The sequence below is a fragment of the Mirounga leonina genome, unplaced genomic scaffold (genome assembly GCF_011800145.1).
Source record: "Mirounga leonina isolate KUSES-001 unplaced genomic scaffold, KU_Mleo_1.0 Mir_99, whole genome shotgun sequence".
Taxonomy (NCBI): Eukaryota; Metazoa; Chordata; class Mammalia; order Carnivora; family Phocidae; genus Mirounga; species Mirounga leonina.
Window position 1 is genome coordinate 5,876,428 of NW_023270971.1, and position 19,584 is coordinate 5,896,011.

Genomic DNA, 19,584 nt, shown 5'->3' on the forward strand with positions numbered 1-19,584 from the left:
CCCCCTTCCAGGCCCCGGCCCGTCCGCCTCCCGCTTGGGGCGGCAATTTGTCTCCTTTTGAACCCCCCGCCCCCGACGGGTTTCCCCCTTTGATTCGCGGCCCTGAGGCTCCCCCCCGCTTTGAAATGCAAACCCGCCCGGGCTGGGGCCGCGGGCGCCCGGAGCTATAAAAGGCCTGGGTGGGGCGGGCGCGGCGGCCGGGCCCGCGAGTTCAGGTGAGCAGTCTGCTCGTCGGGGCGGCCCGCAGCGGCGGCTCCAGGGCCCAGCATGCGCGCGGGCCCCCGCGGCCACCATGTACGTGGGCTATGTGCTGGACAAGGATTCTCCGGTCTACCCCGGCTCCGCCAGGCCCGCGAGCCTCGGCCTGGGCCCGCAAGCCTACGGTCCCCCGCCTGCGCCCCCGGGGCCCCCGCAGTACCCCGACTTCACTGGCTACTCTCACGTGGAGCCTGCCCCCGCACCCTCTGCGGCCTGGAGCGCGCCCTTCTCTGCGCCCAAGGACGACTGGGCCGCCGCCTATGGCCCAGGCCCCGCGGCCCCTGCCGCCAGCCCAGCCCCGCTGGCATTCGGGCCCCCTCCGGACTTTAGCCCGGTGCCCGCGCCCCCTGGGCCTGGCCCCAGCCTCCTGGCGCAGCCCCTCGGCGGCCCGGGCGCACCGTGCTCGCCCGGAGCGCAAAGGCGGACGCCCTACGAGTGGATGCGGCGCAGCGTGGCGGCTGGAGGCGGCGGTGGCAGCGGTAAGGACCCTCCCTCGCCCTGCGCCTCCGGACGGTTCCCCTGGGCACCGGCAGGTGCTAGGGCGAGGCCAGCCGCCCCCTGTCTGACCCCTGCCCCGGCTCCCCCAGCGGGTTCCCCGCTCGGGCCTCCCTGACCACTCTGGTCCTGGAGTGCTGTTCTCTCAGCCTCCCCCTTCTGAATCCCAGACTGCCGGGCCTTGGTAAGCACAGCCTGTCTTTCCGTATAGACCCGGGAACGGAGACCCCGAGACGTGAAGAAACGCGCCCGTGGTCGCCGGGCCGGGCCGGAGCTAGAACGCAGCTCCCAGACTTATCCCAGGGCTCTTTAGCAACACTAGCCCGGGGCGTCATCCGGGGCTTCCAGCCGAATCCCAGCCCCAGGAGGAAGCTGCAAACGGACCCCAGAAGGGGCGAGGCACTGCTTGTGTGCGCACAGGCGGGCCACTTTCCTTTCCAGGCCTCGGCCCCCGGCTCGGTACAGTGAAGAGACTGGTGGCTCCTATCCTTTGGGCTAAAAAAGAGCCCTCTGTGGTTACACTGGTGTGGGGGGTCCTACCTTACCATCCCAGGGCCCTCCCTGAACTCTTGACCCTGGGGGAGGGGCAGGCAGGAGCAGTTGGGAAGGTGGCTACTGTTTGGCTCCTGAGACTGTGAACCTCCTGCCCCCAGGCAGGCCTCTCTGATCCACCCTCTTCAAAGGCAGAGGAGGGGGCAGGACAAAGGGCCAGCTTTAATGAGGGGCGGCCTGACCTCCTTTATAGGTCCCCCCTTTGTCATGTAACAGACTGGGTCTTAGCTCGGTAGTGACTCCTGTTGGCCGGAAAGTGAACACGATACCCCATTGTCCCGACTGTGTCCGGCCTGTCCTGACAAAGGCCACCTGGCTTTAGGGGCGGGAAGTCGGCCTGCCCACCCTTTGATGTCCGTCCCCTCCCCCACTTCCCCCAGCTGGGAGGGAGCCTGGGACTTCCCCCACCTCCTCTCTCTCTTCACCCCCATGTCCCCACACACACTCCTCAGTCCTGGGGCAGATGCTGGGGAGGTCTGGCTATAATCGTAGCCCCTTCTTGGGAGTCCCAGGGACACGGAAGCTCCTATCTACCTCCAGAAGCCTCTCATTTGTGTGACCTTGGCTAAATAAGAATAGCTAACGCTTATGGACCACTTACTAATGGACCAGGCCCTGCTGTTAATTCTCACAACATTGTCATAGGTACTATTAACATACCCATCTTTAATGTGAAAAATCTATGGCCTAGAGAGGTTAAATCCTTGCACGAGGCCATAAGACCAGTAAATGGGGAGGGAGGTGCTGGGACTTGAACCCTGGCAGATTGACCATCAAGCCTGTGTTCTTATCCTCTCAACGATAGCTACTCTTAAATTAGTCATCTTTTCTGGGTCTCAGTTTTACCATCTGTGACATGATAGGGAAGGGTCTTGTACCTTTGTTTAAGTTATAAAAGGACCCTTTTGAAAAATCTGGTGGAAAATACAAATCTTCTCCCTAGAAAAAAAGTGTTGTCTAATTCTGCAGACAATTTGAGGGGTTCTAGAAGCTCCCGAAAGACTTCTCCGTTAACGCTGGTTGAGAACCCTGCATGAGATTAAATGAGAGAAGGTGTCTGTGGCCACTGACTCCCCGGTTTTGTGTCTGTTCGCTGGAAGGGAAGCCTGCTTTTCCTGCCCCTCTATTCCAGTTGTTGTGACTGCTATCAGGCAACTTTGGAGATGGGGGGGTCCCAGTTGGAGGAGGAGTTCCTCAGGAGCAAGGACCTGGAGAGAGTGTGCCAGTGGGGGTCAGAGGACTGGTGGGAGGCGTGGGGGAGCTTTCAGGCTGTGTGATGTCGGGCAAATCACTTTTTCTATCTGGGTACAAGAGCTGCGTGCGAACTCGGCTCAGCCTCTGGTCTCAAAAGTCATTTGGAAAGTGTTGTCCCCAGGCAGATGGGGGCCTAGCAGTAAGTCTGCCCAGAGGCAAAAACCACCTTCCCCCTTTATTCCCACAAAGTAGAATGAGAGAGCCCAGGGAAGTATGCAGGTTCCCAAGGAAAGTGGCTGCCCCAGAAGCCAGGTTTGGCCCATTCTGCTGAGGACGTAGGGTCGTCAGCTTTCTAGAAGCTAGAAGCTGCTGCCTGTCTGCCCAGGGGCATCTGACTCCGACTGGGTGCTCCTGAGATGGGGCAGAATTGGCAGAATCAGGATGGAGTTACAGACCCTCCCTGAGAGAGAGGCCAGGTTGTGCCCCCTCTTTGGCCTCAGTTTCTCCTTCTGGGCAATGAAGATCCAGGGTCTGTAGGATGGTGTCTGTGTTATGCTGTTGTCTAGGATGGCAAAAGGAAGGTCAATACATGCCAACACCCAACCCGCGCCCCCTCCCCCACAGCAAATGTTGCTGGCCACCTGGTCTTGTGGTACCAGGTCTTCTTACCAGCCGCCGTTCCCTCTTCCTGGAAACTCCTGTGCCCTAACTCTTTGCAGGCCTAGCTCCTTCTCACCCTTCAGGTCTTAGCTTAATGGTCATCTCCTCAGAGAGGTCCTCCATGATTTCCCAAGGAAGGCTCTCCCTATACACATCGATAACCTTCACCATGTTTCCTTCAGAGCACCACCACCCCTGATTTCAATTTACTCACTTATCTGTGTGTTTGTGTGTTCTCTATTTCCCCACCGACCAAAGGAACACCCATGAGGTCCAGAGCCACATCCATTTGACCCATCACTACCTTCCAGGCACCATCATAGTGCATGACATTTAGTAGGGGCTCAATACATTTTGTTGAATGAATGAACAGGACAAGTGTGAGCAACAGTAAGACAACCAAGAGAAGAGGGAAGAGATGAGATCTTGGCTTTGACAGGTTTCTGCGGCCCCAGCCCTAGGGATGGGACCCATGGCCGTTGAGCTGAGCAAGCTCATGCCAGGGGTGGAAGCCTGGTTGCTCCTGTCTCCCTCCTGGGACGGTACTCCATCCTCAGCTGAGGAGTTGGTGTACCTGAGGCTGGGACTGGGACTGTTTTTTTGTTTTTTAAGATTTTATTTATTTATTTATTTATTTATTTATTTATTTATTTATTTATTTGACAGAGAGCACAAGCAGGGGGAGTGGCAGGCAAAGGGTGAGGGAGAAGCAGGCTCCCCATGGAGCAGGGTGCCAGATGCAGGACTTGATCCCAGGACCCTGGGATCATGACCTGAGCCGAAGGCAGACGCTTAACCGACTGAGCCACCCAGGCGCCCCTCCGACCCGGGTTTTATCCTAAGGAGGGACAGTGAGAACCGGAAAGATGAGAGAGACTGTTGGGATCCTTTCCATCATCAAAATATTAACAGTTCTGAGTGGTTACTATCACTTGGCTGAGGCCAGGATAGGAAAGGACTACAGGGGGTTCTATTTTGTGATCTTCCCTATTTGCATCTACAAATAGCAGCATTTTCATTAAGAGGGTCAGACGTCATCCTGTCAAAAGCTCAGCATCCGTTCATCATGAATAAACAGTACTTCGCAGGTCAGTGGCCTGTGGGGAGGCTGAGGTCCCATACAACAAGGGAGATGTTTGCTGAGATGATGAGTCTGTTGCAGCAGGGTTCAGGTCTTGGTCCAGCCCCTTCAGCTTTCAGATGGAGAAACTGAGGCCCAGGGAAGGATGAGCCCCCTCCCCCCTCATTCCAGACCGTATCCCTTGGCCCATTGCCACAGCCCCCAGCCTGGCCTCTCACCTTCAGCCTCTCTCTGATGCCCCAGCTGTCATCACAACCATTACCAGATTTCCCTTTTCAAGGCGCATCTCCTGCTCAAGAGCATTCCATGGCTCCCCACTGCTATGGAATTCGCATTGTGTTACATGCCATTTCATTGCTGTCAAATCCAGCCCCATGTCTGTGGCATTCAGAGCCATCTTGAGAACTGGCTCCAACCACTACTGAAGCCACTCTCTCCCTAGTTTGTCCAGATAAAACAGTGCTTCCTGGGGATGGCTAAGGGCTGGGCTTGGGAGCCTCAGGCCTGGGACTGCATTTCTGTTAGAAGCTGCACAGCCTCGGGCAAGTTAACTTGGATCATTTCTCTGAGCCTCAGTTCCTTCCAGTATAACGTTAAGGATAATAATAGGATTGCACCTTGAAGCGACAGTGCCCATCAAGCCCAGCCCCTGTGCTTGGTACACAGTAGGTACGAAGTGCATCAGTGCCTATGACCGTCTCTGCCAGTCCTTAGCAGGTGCACGGAAACACATGTCTCACATTCCCTGCTTCTCCAGTCTGGGTCCCTCAACCGAAATTACCCTTCCTGTCCTGCTACATCTTCACCAACTCAAATGCTGTCCCTTTCCCAAGGCGACCTCCTCTAGAAAGCCCTCCTTGGTTCCCTCTCCTCCAAGCACTATATATTAGGCCCTGGTTTTAACAACACTCACCACTATCTTGTTTATCGCTTCCATCTACCTCAAGGACTCGTTGTGGTCAGCCCCATCCTTCTCACCAGGACTTGCGCCAAGTAGGAGCTCATGATAAAGCTGGTAACTGTGGTATTGGTTGAGTCCTTACCGCATGCCAGGCGATGTGCCAAGAACGTCACATGGCTTTTCTCACTCAAGCTTCAAAACAACGCTAAGAGGTGTGAGGATCTATTATTAGCCTCATTTTACAAATAACGTCAATGAGGCTCAGAGAGGGTAAGGTGCCTGCCCAAGCTCACACAGCTAGGATGCGACAGCATGGGGATCAAACCGAGACTCTACAGCCTAAGGAGCATCTGTCAAATAAAGCAACACACGCAGCAGCCCCAGACCCCTCCCCATGTGCGTCCCAGCCCAGGTGGGGAAAGGAGGCCGGTAGGTTGTCGGGGGGGAGGGAAGAGCCAGGAGAAGCTGATGGGGGAAGGGGGCACAGCAGGGGCCAGGCTGTTTAAAACTGGTTCTCTAGGCAGAAGCTGCGTTTGACACCTCGTCTCTCAGATGTAGCTGGGAAGGGGAATGACCCAGTTAGAAGGTGGCAGAAGGCTTTTTTTGGTTGGGTGTTTTTTTTCCCCCCGCTTTGGCAGATATTGCGGCTGAGAGCTTAGGGAATCATTATGAAGGTCCAAAACAGCTTTGTTAGCAGCAGGGTCTGGCTTGTCAGTAGGAAGTTATCTTAATGGGCTGGCCCTCTAGTTTCTGTCCTGGAGCTCCTGGGGTTTGGAAACAACGTTTGCATCTGGAGTCAACATGAGTTAACCTGTTGAACCCTCCCCACACCACGCTAACCCCCAAGCTTGTAGGGGTGCATAGGTTCCTCTGCATCAACACAGAGAGTGAGCAGATGCTAGTGAAAGCCAGGATTGACGCTCCAAGCTCAACACCTTCCGGTGACTTCCCATTGCTCTTAAAATCCAATTCAAACCCCTCACCCCGGGGCTCAGAGCTCTGCTGGTCTCTCCAGGCTGACCACATGCCTCTCTTATTCATTCATTCAGGCAGGCTGAGGATTCTGGGCAGGATAAGGCAGACAGGGTCCTCTGCTGCTCTCGGCCGTAGGGCCTTTGCACATGCCGTTCTCTCTTCCTGGAACATCCCTCTCGTTGGTGACACAGAAACCTCCTCAGCCTTCAGGTTTCAACTTAGATGTTGCCTCCTCCAGGAGACCTCCTCCAAGCTAATTAGAGTAGGCCCCCCCAACCCCGCCCCTGCCACTTAATCTAGTTCTTAGCTCTAGGCTTACTTTCCTTCATACTAATCCTGGTTTGTAATTATTTTCTTAGTTTGTTTTTACTGTGCGCCCCCCCCCCCATGAAAGAGGGGAATGAACTATTTAACAAGTCCTGAGCACCGACCACAGTGATAAGGGTATGAACCTGATCTACTGAGTACTCAGCACATGCTCAGCATTTTCTCAAACACAGGTATTTCCGACCCCAGAACTGCACACCTCTGCATTAGATTAGTGGCTTTGACTAAGGCTCTGGGAGGATGCCCTTTGGAGGTTGAGCTGACCAGCTGATGAATTGGCTGTGGGAGCCAGAAGTGCCACCTAGGCTTTTGGCCTGAGTATCCGGAGGGTGGTAGCCATTTACTGAGATGAAGGCCCCGCCAGGAAGCAGTAGGTTTGTGTTATGTGTTCCACAAGGATTCATCAGGTACTCACTGTGTGTCAGGCACCATTGTGGGACTGGGTGAGCTAGATGGCATCACGAAGCAGACCAGGAGCAAGGCACTGAGGGGAGGAGATTTGCAAAGGTCACCCAGTGAGCTAGGAGAGGGCTAGAGTCCAAAGCCCCTCCCTGCACCCCACCCAGAATGTGAGACCTCGGGACCTGGGCCGAGGAAACTTGACTTCCAGACGGGAGGACGATGACCGGGTAGGGCAAGGCTGGAATGCGCCCTAGGAAACAGCTCAGAGAGGCCTCAAGCTGTTCAGGCCGGGGAGAGACTTGAAGGGACACAGTTGCTGTTTGCTAGTCTTAGAAGGGCTGTTCTGGGCCAAGGGTGCTCCTTATTTTATTTATTTATTTATTTATTTATTTTTGTGCCCCTATGGAAAAATACAAGTGGGTGGTAGATGCGAGACCAGGCTGCTTTGCAGAGTACAAGCAGTCTGGTTAGGATGCTATGCAGCTGTGGGCATCTGGCCCAGGGCAGGAGTTTGGTCTAGCAGGGTTGTCCAGTAGAACTTTCTGTGATGGTGGAAATGCTCTATATCTGTTCTGTCCGGTATGCAGCATGTGTCTCTCGAGCACTTGAAAGATGGCTGGCATGACTCAAGAGCTGAATTCTCAATTCTATTCAGTTAATTTAAATTTAAGTAACCACATGTGACTAGTAGTTGTCATATGGGAGGACGCAGGACTAGAGTTCCTAGAATGGTAATCTGTTCTCAATGGGCTCCTTATTCTGCACCGAGGAGCCTCTCTGGCCTCTTCTGTCTCTCTGGTCATCTTCATCTTCATCATTGACTAGCTCTTATTAATAATTGCCTTGTCCAGTAGGTTCCCACACCTCATCTCTACAACTACAGTGTATCGAGGAGGAGTTCATGTCCTCAGTTGAGAGGTGAATGCACTGGGACCCAAAGAGGTGCGGTGACTTGCCTGGGTTCACACCACTGGCCTGTGGCCAAGCTGGGGTAGGACAGACAGGTCTACCTGCCCCTTCAGTTTCTGTTCTCTTTGCTGCCTCCCACAGCCAAGCCAGACCGTGGGCCCAAATGGAGAAGACGGGGCAGGGGACAAGGCCCAGGTGGCCCCGGAGGAAAGGGCGCAGTGGGAAGGAGAAGCTTGCCTAAGGCTGCAAGACCTCCAGCTCCACGCTAGCCTCACCCCTGCTCCAGGGCTTGAATGAGGAGCCGTGATGGATCCGCCTGGGACTGGCAACTCAGCGGGAACAAGGACCCAGTCAGGGCCCAGTAGACAGCCTCCTGGTCCAGGAAGGGACCTCCATTCAGCATCTAACTGGCCAGGTCAGGGCGGCCCCACAAAGCAGAGGTCCCACCCCCTGCCGGTGGGATGGGGAATCCAGCCCAAACTGAACATGGCCAGTCCAGCTGGTTGCCGGGCCAGATCTCCCCACTCCCAGGCCAGGGTGTTCCTTGCCCTGCGGCTCCCTATCAGGCGGCATTCCTCCCTCTCCCAAGGGACTCCTCTAACATCTGCTTCTGCAAATAGCTCAGCTCTCCCTGACATCTCCTTAGCTCTTTGCCCTTTACAAACTGCTTTTACGTCTGAAGCCCAAGAAGTTAGTCGCTTGTCAAGTCCTTCAGCTAAGGATTGGTCAGACCTGGGTCCAAGGCCTGAGAGGAGGGCTCAGAGCTGCACAGAACTTCAGAATCTCCAGGCCCACAGGGCTGCCCCTCTTCTGATGCACAGGAGAAACTGAGGCCCAGAGAGGAGAAGGGACTTCTTCAAGACCACACAGATGGCACAGAACTGGGACCAAGACCTAGTGACTTCAGCTAGCAGCTCAGAAACCCCAAGGGCTGTTAAAGAAGGCAGCAGAGCAGGATGCGGTGGATCGGGGGTGGGGTATTTTTAACAAGCTTACACGCGTGCCTGTGTGCATACTGCGCGTATGTTTGTGTGTTGGGGGTGATCGTAATGCACAGTCAGGATGGGGCCAGACCACACAGAGAGGGGGCATGGAGGGTTGAGGCGGGATGGGTGTTCCAGGCCTGGGGGCCCAGAGCTGGCACGGTCACCCCCCCAGGGCCACAGACCCAGCAGGAAGAGGGCAGAGGAAGTGCTGCCGCAGAGGCCACGCAATTTTCTTGGAGCGCCTACCCCACCCTGGGGGGCAGAGGCTGAACCCTGTCCTCGCCTGGCCCAGGCTGGATGGGGCGGCCCCACCGCAGGCCACTGCCGTAGTTCCCGCCCCTTATCCTCCAGCTGGGCAGGCCTGGTATCTAGGCTCTCAGACAGGGAAATCAGAATTAGAATTCTTTCGGCAAAAATAACAAACACAACCAGAGAATCAACAAACATTGGGAGCTTCGTGTTTCCAAGTTGGAAGGGACCCTATAAATAAACAGTCTCATCCAACACATCACCCATCGCCCAGATCCATTTCCCAGCCTTTCTGCCCCATGGCTGCCCCGCCATGTTGGAGATGAGTAAGACCTACCCATCCGTGTGCACCTACTAAGTGCCAGGGGCTGTGCTAGGTGTCTTCCATTTTTCTAAAGCGATCCCCTGTGCACCTGGTGGTTGGGAGTAATTACGGGAGACCTCACATTGTGTGATAGGTTCTAGTGCTGTTTCTGAGGCTGGACAGACCTGAGTTGAAATCCCACCTGCCAGATGTGTGGACCTCTCTAAGCCTCACTCTGCTCATCTGAAAATGGGGATAACAGTTGCACAGCTTCATAGGTTGTTGAGAGATGTATACAAGATGTATACATAGGTTGTTGAGAGATGTATACAAGAGATGCCACATGGACAGGTTGGCCGTTATTAGAATAATAGTGATCCCCATTTTATAGATACAGAGAATGAAGCTCAGAAAGATGAGGTGACCAGTCCTAGATCACCCAGCCAGTGAGAAGCTGTCCTGCCCAATCCCAGAGGTCTGTTTGCCCAAACAACCACATGTCAGAGTCCGCTGATAGCTATTCAAGTAGCAAATCCCCGAGTCTCATTTTAGCCCCACTGAATCTGAATTCTGGTCTAGAATCTGTGCTTTTGAAAAGCTTCCCAGGACCTCCACTGTGCATGCTTTAGGAGATGGGGAATGGGCTATCTTCACAGCAGCCTACTGCATATGGATGGGCCATTACTTGCATCCCAAAGCCAGAGCAAAGAGAAAGCCTGTCCTTTGGGTGAGTTATCCAAGGGTCTTCCCTGCTGTGCTCACCACTGAAGAGCCGGAGGGGGCTCCCCTCCCACCCCCCTACCGCCTTGCACTGGCATCTGGCCCAGAGGGTTATTCATTAGGTGGCTGGGAGCGGCCGGCCCCCATCAGACACCTGTTGCAGGAGCCTGGACTTCCCTCTCAGCCCCAGCATCCCAGGGGCCTGTAAATCATTCATCCTGGGGCCCTCTCCCTGCCTGCTGCTCTCATGCACCTCCTTGTCCCCTCCCTCCTAGGCTCCCTTGGTGGCACAGGTACTCACAGGAGGGGGAAGGGAGGGTGGCTTGGGGCAGTTGACAGTTCTGGCTCAGAGCTGAGAGTAGAGCCCAGGGCTCCTGACTGTCATTAAAAATACAAATTCAGGGGCACCTGGGTGGCTCAGTCAGTTAAACATTCAACTCTTGATTTCGGCTCAGGTCATGATCTCAGGGTCGTAAGATCGAGCCCCACTCCGGGTTCCGTGCTGAGCTTGGAGCCTATTCTCTCTCTGTCTTAAAATAATAATAATCAGGGGTGCCTGGGTGGCTCAGTCAGTTAAGCGTCTGCCTTTGCCTAGGGTCATGATCCCAGGGTCCTGGGATCTAGCCCTGCATCGGGCTCCTTGCTCAGCAGAGAGCCTGCTTCTCCCTCTGCCTCTGCCTGAAGCTACCCCGGCTTGTGCTCTCTCTCTCTCTCTGTGTCAAATAAATAAATAAAATCTTTTTAAAAAATAATGAAAAATACAAATTCACATTGCATATGGTAAAAAAAGAGAGAGAGAGAGAAAGAGAAAGGGAAGGAAGGGAGGGAGGGAGGGAGGGAGGGTTATCCCAAAGACTCTCACTTAGCTGTGGCCCCACGGCTTCCAGTTCCTTCTCCAGAGGTTTGTTAGTAATTTGTATTTTCTTTCAGAAAGAACTCTACGTACACACACATGTATGAGTGTGTGTGTGTGTCCCACTGTTATACAAAAACAGTAACATACAATTCACAACATTCTATGTCTTGCTTTTTTTTTGTAACTCAATATATCTTAGAAATTGCTGCATATTAGTACATGGGGAGCTTTATAATTCCTTTTTAATGACTGCATAATGTTGCTCTCCATGGATGTACCATCTCTTATTTAACAAGTATCCTACTTTTTTTTTTAAGATTTTATTTAATTTTTTTGAGAGAGAGAGAGAGCAAGTGAGAGAGAGCCCGAACTGGGGGAGGGGCAGAAGGAGAGGGAGAAGCAGACTCCCCACGGAGCAGGGAGCCTGATGCGGGGCTCGATCCAGAACCCTGGGATCATGACCTGAGCCGAAGGCAGACGCTTAACCGACTGAGCCACCCAGGCGCCCCTAACAAGTACCCTACTTGTGGACGTACGTTGCTTCTAGTCTTGTGTCTTTTCAAACAGCTATGGCTTTGGGCATTTTTCTGTGAGATCAATTCCGGGAAGTGGGATTAATGGGTCAGAGGGTACATGTATATTAAATGAGGCTAGATGTTACCAAGTTGGGCTCCGAGGAGGATGTTGCAGTTATTTCTCCCTGGACAGCATATGGGATTTCTTGGTTTCTGGACCACAGTGTGATACCAAATGTTTTGTTCTTTGGCAGAGCTTTTTCGTAGCAATAAAATGGTGCGATTTGAGAGCTCCACCAGTGGCCAGTGGTTCCTGAGCCCCCCAGCCCATCTCCTGGGCCCAGAGAGAAGGTGACAGGCCCTGTGGGCTGGGTCTTCCCTGGCAGCTTCACTAGAACAGAGAAAAATAATTATGCAGCTAGAGCCCTGTCCCCTGTCTAATTCCGTGCTCCTCAAATCTGGGAGGAGTCAGGCTACAGTTTGGATCACCTGAGCCCAGGGTTGATAACACTACCAGGCGGGATGGCCCTTAACAAGGATGGGCACCTTCCTGAGCCCCCATTTCCCCCATCTATGGAAATGGGTGTGCTGGCTCCCTACTTGCTCATCAGAAAAGATGGGAGTGAGTGCTGGGTGCCTGAGGAAAAGGCATAATAAGCTTCATAAGCGCTGCTTGTAATGTCTCAGGCTGTTTGGGTGGGAAAGGAGACTTATCCCGCCACTTCGGGCTGTGAGTATTCTGGGCATTTTCAAGGGCCCACCCAGCCTGTGGACCATCTAGCCCCAGCCCAGAGCTCTGGGGACTGCCCTTACCATGATCCGGCCCCGCCCTTCCCAGAAGTACAAGTAGACAGGTGGTCTACTGTTTGAGCTTCTGTTGCCAAGGTTTAGGAGGCTTCTTGGGGGGCTCTCTGGACCCCAAGCCTGATGGGGTGAGGAGTTGTGCCAAGAGTAGGGAGTGGGAACTCTCCATCAGGTGACACGGCTTTGGGCAAGTCCACGCTTGCCCAGGGCTTCAGTGACCCTGACTGTGTGGGGGAGGTCGGACTGGAAGGTTTTACAAGGCCTCTCTTACTTGGACCTCCAGCATCTGTATTACCTGCCCGAACCTCAGTCTCTTCATCTATAAAATGGGAGGAGACTAAATTGAACCCTTCCAGCTTTAGCCCAGTGAAGATTCAGAGCTCTCCTGGGCTCCGGGAGTGGCGCATTAGGCAGAACTGTTTTTGAGTCGGCGTTGAATTTTCTAGGCCAAGGAAGGGCCCATCTGGAGCCAAGGCCTCAGCAGCCACTCCCTTGTCCCTTTCCTGGGCCAGGCCTGGCCGAGGGCCGAGGCTGTCCCGTGCTCCATCGGGTGGTGGGCTGAGGTCAGTGGCTATGGAAGCGTCCAGTGCAGTTCTGCTGCTCTGGCAGGAAACCCAAGGAAAAAAGCCCAGAAACATCTGTTGTCTCCCATTTTCTGCAAAACCATTTGGCTCTTGGGGAGCCCAGTGGCTGTCCTGCCAAGCTGCGTGGGCTTGGTAGTGGGGCGGGAGCTGGAAGAGGGGTGGGTGGTTAGCACAGGGGTGTCAAGGGACAGGCAAAGCCACAGCCGTGACCCTGGGAGGTAAAGGCCAGTCTGTGTGGGGGCAACTGGGTGAGGTGGAACAGGGTCCACGGTTATTCCGAGACTCGCCATGGCCTGGTGGACATGGGTAGATCTGAAAGTGCTTGCGTGTGCCTCCTATTTATAGCCGAGTATTCAGCTTCTTGCGAAGGAAACTGGTGTTTAGTCAGGCCCCCGCACCAGCCCAGGCCAAGCACGACTCTTAATATTCTCTCCAGACAGACCTCTGATCCCAGTCCCAAAGAGAGTCCTGACTTTAACCCCAGTCAGTCCTCAAATCCCGCTCCCGGCCCCAGGCCGAGCCCCGTAGAGAAGCCAAGCCACAGCCTTCTCTCTCCTGGGTTATTGCAAGCCTATCTGTGCTTCCCCTTTCTTGCCAGTCTGTCCTCCAGGCAGCAGCCAGAAGCAGATTAAAACCAGTATCAGTCCTCGTGTCTCCTGGGCTCAGAAGCCTGCCATGGCTCCCATCACAGACAGAGTAAAACCCAGAGTCCTTTCTGTGGCTGGTAAGGCCCTGGACAACCTGCACCTCTGTCCTTGCTCACTGCACTCTGGCTACACCAGCTTCCTCACTGTTCCCCACACATCAGATGTCAGGCATGCTCCCACCACAGGACCTTTGCACTTGCTGTTCCCTGCATCCTGAGCCCTCTTCCCCAGATATCTGCATGACCCTTTCCCTCACCTCCTTTAGATCTTTGCTTAAATTCCCCTTCTTGGTAAGACCTTCATGGACTACTCTATTTAAAATCGCATACTCTCTCCTCCCCAAATTCCCAGTCCTCTCTTCCTGTCTTCTTCTTCTTAAGAATACTTATCAAGTACTTAGCATTAACATATCAAATTATTTTGATCTCTGATTATTTTGATTAGGTTCCACTAGAACCTGATTTCATTGAGAGTAGGGACTTTTTTAAGTTTTGCTCGTTGGTGTACCCCAGTGTTTGGCCCATGGCAGCTCAGTAAATATTTGTCGCCTGAGCCTGCATCACTGCTCTGTGCCCAGGGAAGAGGGGGTGGTGTGGATGGCTCTGGGCAGACTGCTGCAACCCCAGCTTAGGGCTTGGTGTCCAGGGCTAGGGTCTTCAGAGGTACCTGACAGGTCCTCGGGGCCTCAGGGCCGCGAGCAGTGCTTTTTGTTGGGCCAGCAGCCGCCAGGCATTTGACAGGAAGTGAAGAGAACCCACCCCAGGACGGAGCAGCAAGCTTCCGCCTCTGCCTGTGGTGGCTCATCCCCACTCTCCTGCGCTGGAGAGAGGAGCCGCTGACTTGTCACTGGTCTTAGTCTGCCCTGGGCTGCGAGGTGTCCCTCTCTGTCTCTGGTGTGACCACCTGTGGTCTCAGGATCCTGAATCAGAACCACCTGGAGAGCTTGTTAAAAATGCAGATTTTAAGGGGGCCTGGCTGGCTCAGTCAGTGGAGCATGCGACTCTTGATCTCAGGATCATGAGTTCTAGCCCCATGTTGGGCGTAGAGATTACTTAAAAAATAAATAAATAAAATCTAAAAAAAATAAAATAAGATGCCGAGTCTAGCCCTGAGGCTTTCCGGTTCATAGGGTCAGGGATGCCCTGGAAACTGTGTTTTTCACGCGCTCCCCAAGTGTCTGTTGCACAGCCACATCTGGAAACTGCTGGGTGAAAATTGGTGGAGTTGGCGGATCAGAGGAGGGCTCTGGGTCAGGGGAGCTGGGCTGAAACCCCAACTCCGCCAGCAGCTTGCTGTGGAGCCCTGAGCAAATTGCTTCTCCTCTCTGAGTCTCGTGTCTCCCCAAATGGGCATGAGAGCAGTGCTTGCCTCTCAGGTTGGGGGTCTCCAAGTCTGACCCCAGGGGAATGATGGTTCTCCCCCAGGACTGAGTGTGCGTCCCTCCCAACCTCAGGGTCCTCCTTTCAGGGGGCCCTGGATTGCTTCCTCCCTGGGGCCCTGCTTCAGCTTTTGCAGGTCCCCCCCCCCCCCCCCCCGCCCCACTCACTTCCCCTCCTGGGCCCTCTGCTTCTCAGGGAAGACCCGGACCAAGGACAAGTACCGCGTGGTCTACACCGACCACCAGCGCCTGGAGCTGGAAAAGGAGTTCCACTATAGCCGTTACATCACCATCCGGCGGAAGTCAGAGCTCGCTGCCAATCTGGGGCTCACCGAGCGGCAGGTGTGTGGGTCCCCCCACCTTCCCCGCAGGAGCAGTACTGGCAATCTGGCCTCCAGGGTGTCAGGCAGATTATAGACTCGGTCGGGGAGGAGAACAGAGAGGTTGGGTTTCCTGACCATGGTCACACAGCACTCAGCAGAAACTGAGCTGCTGCCAAATCCTCCCACCTGCAACAAAACCCAGTATCCCTGATGCCCAAGAGGGCGGAAGGGGGATCTGATTCGCTATAGGCTATAGCAGCTAGGATGATTGCTGTTTAAATCCTAAGGAGGGAGCAGTTACAGGGAGCACAGGGAAGTCTTCCTGGAGGAGGGGGTCTTACAAAATGGGGACCGAGAAGGTTACAGAGATACTGTCTTTAGGGTTGGGGAGCAGGTCCTAGAGGGGGAGGATGTGTTCAGCGGCCATGAATAGTCTGGGTGGTGGTGCAGGAGGGAGGCCACAAACCCCCCATGGGGAAATAAGAGCCCAGCTGTCCTTCCTGTCTTCCTCGTGCTCTGCCATTCGGTCTCCCCACCAGCTAGCCCATCTCTGCTCTCCCGTACCACAGGTGAAGATCTGGTTCCAGAACCGGCGGGCCAAGGAGCGCAAAGTGAACAAGAAGAAGCAGCAGCCCCCACCACCCCCACCAGCAGCCCACGAAGTCACCCCCACCGCAGCTGGGCCGCCCCTGGGGGGCCTGTGTCCCAGCTCTGCCAGCCTCTTGGGAGCCTCCTCCCCAATGCCGGTTAAGGAGGAGTATCTGCCGTAGCCCCCTGCCCAGCCTTGTGGGCTGGGTGCCTGGGGACTCAGGTGCTGGGCATGTGGCTCCCGTTAAGGCCTAGGAGGCCTGGTCTGAGTCCCAGCCCTGCCACTGACCTTGGGTAACCTTGGACAAGTTGCCCACCCAGCCCTGCATCCCCTTGACCCATCTACCTATGCCTGGAGCCTGTGGGATAAGGACCTTTCCAGCTCCTGTGTTCTAGGCCTCAGGGGGGCGGTCTCGATCCCTAGAGGGCTAGGTGAGGGGCTGTGATAAGTTCCCAGGCCCCACCTCCCCCTCCATGGATGGGTTCAAGGGTGGGAGGCCACTGGAGGGATTGGACTGACTCAGGAGAAAGGAGCTAGAGCCGAGTGAAGACGGAATGCTTGCAGCCCATGACCCGAGGGGAAGGGATGAGGTCAGCTCCCACCTGCCTCTTCCTGCAGCCTCACCTCCAGCTGTCCCCGTCACAAATTACCCTGACCCCTCTCTAGGCCGGATGCAAAGCACAAAGCCCACAAGACTGGGACAGAGCAAGAGGCTCTGATGACCGTCCCCTCTGGGTTGCAGAGCCGTATGCCCCCACTAGCATTCTCAGTGGGCCCTCCAGATGGGGACAGGCAAAGGGGGCTGGGGTGTGGGGGGGTCCACCTGCCTAGTTTCTACACCCCTAGGCTATCCCTTAGGGCCCAGGCCCCAGGGAGTCCCCAGGGAACTTTCTCCGGACCAAGCAGAACTCACAGCTGGACAAGTGTTGCACATAGAGTGGAATCTCTTGGATGCATCTTCAAGAATAAATTTTTTTTCTCTTTTCAAAAAAAAAAAAGTATAAAAATCATTATACCCAGCATTAAAGGAAAGTGCTAAAGAAGTATATACCATCCACACCCTTCCCTAACAATTGCATAGTCCCCTCCAGTCTCTGTAGGTCTCTAACAAGGTCACCTTTAAAATGTGTTTGAAAGATCAAAACAGGACATTGTTAGAGTAAGTCTATGAGACTGCGTAAAACTGTAAATCCATTTTGTAAGCAGATTCATCAGACTCAATATATCGGTTTTTTGAATTTTTCAAGCACTTTCATCTCACATTTTTTACTCAGCAGCTGATATTCACTGGGCACCCCCGTGTGCCAGGCATGGCCGAGCCCAGGGAATGCACAGTCCTTGGCCCACAAAAGTTCCCAGTCGGAGCTCTGCTCTGGGCATCAAAGGAACAGAGCATCCGGGGAGCCCAGAGTGGGCTCCCAGCTTATGGCAGAAAGTCTGGAAGGCTTCCTGGAGGAGGTGATGTTTGGATTGAGGCCTAAAGATCTAGTAGGTGCTGTCAGGCCAACAAAGGAGGAATGGTAAAAAAGAATATGAACAATAGGAACTTGAAGTATGATGTTTTAAAACTCCTGAGAAAAGCTACTGTTCTCAGTTCCCTTCCAGAGGTGGGCAGGAGTCTGCCCCCTGGGGCCTTTGCTCTCTCGAAGGCTCTGGTGCCAGCTGCCCGCCCCTCTGTTTACTGTTCTGGGATGTGGCCCAGCCATAAAAAAGTGTGTGTAGCCTGCCTGTCTGCCCTTTGCTCCCGGGACACATGACAACAAAGCACAAGGTGGCTCCAGCCCCACACTAGCCCTTGAAGAGCAGTAGGCACTTCCCTCTCTCCTCCTGCTGGTGGCCTGGGAGGCCCCGCAGCTTCCCCGCAGATGGTGGGCATCTACGGCATGGGAGAAAGGTGGTGCCAGGGAAAGGACTATGGTTCCAAGAGCAGAGGAAGAGGGTTGGTGGGAGGGTGGTTGGCAGAGTGGATATGGTTTTCTGATCTTCACAAATACTTGCTGTGTGACCCCGGCTTAACTGCTTCTCCTCTCTGGGCCTCATTTCCCCATCTGTAAAACTGAGGAGTTCATTTACCAAAAAGAAATGTGACTCAGGTCCAGTAAGTTTGGGAATTCCTGCAGACTCAACCCTTCTGGGGGAGTCCCAGTGGTACATTAACACATCAAAGGCTCTGACAAGTCCCACAGCAAAGAAACCCCTTGAATTTTCTTTAATCCAGCATTCTCCATGCTTTGCTACCCAGGAGCCCCCTACTAGCACCTGCCAGCACCCCAGTGAACACCACACACTCCGGAGTATGGGGATGCTGTGGGCTGGGGGGACTCAATGTTCGGCCCCAGGCTCCAGTGTCAGACGGCCTGGCCTCCAGTTTACTGCCTCCCAGCTCTGAGACTTCAGGCAAGTCACTTAGCTTCTTTGAGCCTCGGCCTCCTCATTTGTCAAATGGAAATAAAATCCTTGAACCTATCTCAGAATTGTGTTTAGCACAGGGTAGGTGCTGTGTTTTGGCCACCTGCTCACAGGGCTGTTGCATCCCTACAGGTCTGCCTAATGTTCTAACTACCCTTATTCCCCACCCCACCCCCGCCCCCCAGTGCTGAGGGCAGATGGCAGCCTGGGAGGTCTGAGGCAGGACAAGCCTGTCCCCAGCCACAGGCCAACCTCTGTCTAGCAGGAGGTCAGTGGCCAGGCCTGGCAGGCTGGGTCAGCTGCAGCTGCTGCCGACATGGGAGGTCAGGGGGCTGGGTGGGGCCCACAAGGTGGGTTGGTGATCGCCTGTCATTTGGTGTCTGAGCTCCAGGAAAGAGGAAACTTTGATCTCAAACGACTTCCAAGCATTGTCATGGGCTGCCTGGTGAGTAGGGAGCTCCCTATCACTCAGAGAGTTCCACTGGAGCCTGGGGTGTTATGGCTCAGGAAAGGGACCCCTCATGTCCCATCAGACCCAGCAGCCGACCCAGCGCTAAGAGGTATTCCAGCCTTCCTGTCAGGAATAGCCGCAACTGCTTCTATTTTGCGTATAGCAATTTTATGCCACCCTCCCCCAGGTGGCCGGCCCTGAGCAGGTGCTGGAGACCGGGGGTCCAGACAAATGTCAGATATGGCTTGGCCTGGTCCTCAAAGGCCCATGGCCTGGTCATGGCCTCTAGCAAATCAGAAGCATGCACATCAGCACTATCTTTTGCATGCAACTTCCCCTGTAGACCCCTAATGCCATGCCGAGAGCCTCAGTCTGTGGAGGAGCCAATCCCAACGACTGCCAAGGGGTCGGTGTGGGCAGAGCAGAGAGGGCCGCGGCTCAGCTGGAGGGAAGGACTCAGCCCAGCATGAGGAGTAAGGGAGGTCTCCTGCCGCCCAGGGTACGTGTGTGTGCATGCATGTGTAACGGGTTATGATGGGGGGCAGGAGGACTGCGGAGCTCCAAGAAAACCAGCCCGGCTCCGGGTGGATGGGGTGCCCAGCCAATGGGATGCAGAGCTGGCCTCGGACAGGGCAGCTTTGGAGGGCAATCCGTCCCAGTGGGGCTGCTCCGGAGCCACTTTCTCTGAATCATACCAGATGGACTAGCAGTCTGATTCCTCATTTTTCACAGTCGCCACTCGCTGGTGTAGCAAAACACATGCTCTGCAGCGATAAAGTCTGAACGTTTTAGCAAATTAAAAATGTTTATTTATATGCATTTAAAAATATCTCCCTATATAATAAAAGGAAGTACATTTTCATCTAACACTTTCCTTAAATCAGCAACACATCTCCATTCTGGTTTGATGTGAGACCAGGAAAAATAGAGAGAGAGAGGTGGGAAGGGGGAAGGGAGATAGATGATTTACTGGTTAGGATTCCTAAGTAGTTATTCTGCCCAGTACTACCCAAAC

General features: G+C 54.4%; 1 protein-coding gene across 1 annotated transcript; it reads left to right on the plus strand.

The window, feature by feature from the left end:
* Nucleotides 1-292: 292 nt before the first annotated feature.
* On the plus strand, nucleotides 293-15,890 carry LOC118006783 (homeobox protein CDX-1). Its single transcript, XM_034999549.1, has 3 exons — nucleotides 293-737; nucleotides 14,994-15,139; nucleotides 15,690-15,890. The coding sequence occupies exons 1-3, from the start codon at nucleotides 293-295 to the stop codon at nucleotides 15,888-15,890; spliced, it is 792 nt and encodes a 263-aa protein (XP_034855440.1).
* The last annotated feature ends 3,694 nt before the right edge of the window (nucleotides 15,891-19,584 follow it).

Excerpts from the sequence above, each read along its gene's own strand:
- LOC118006783 (XM_034999549.1), top strand. The coding sequence starts at position 293 with ATGTACGTGGGCTATGTGCTGGACAAGGATTCTCCGGTCTACCCCGGC. Across the intron at positions 738-14,993 it reads TGGAGGCGGCGGTGGCAGCG|GGAAGACCCGGACCAAGGAC; the intron begins GTAAGGACCCTC and ends TCTGCTTCTCAG. Across the intron at positions 15,140-15,689 it reads TGGGGCTCACCGAGCGGCAG|GTGAAGATCTGGTTCCAGAA; the intron begins GTGTGTGGGTCC and ends CCCGTACCACAG.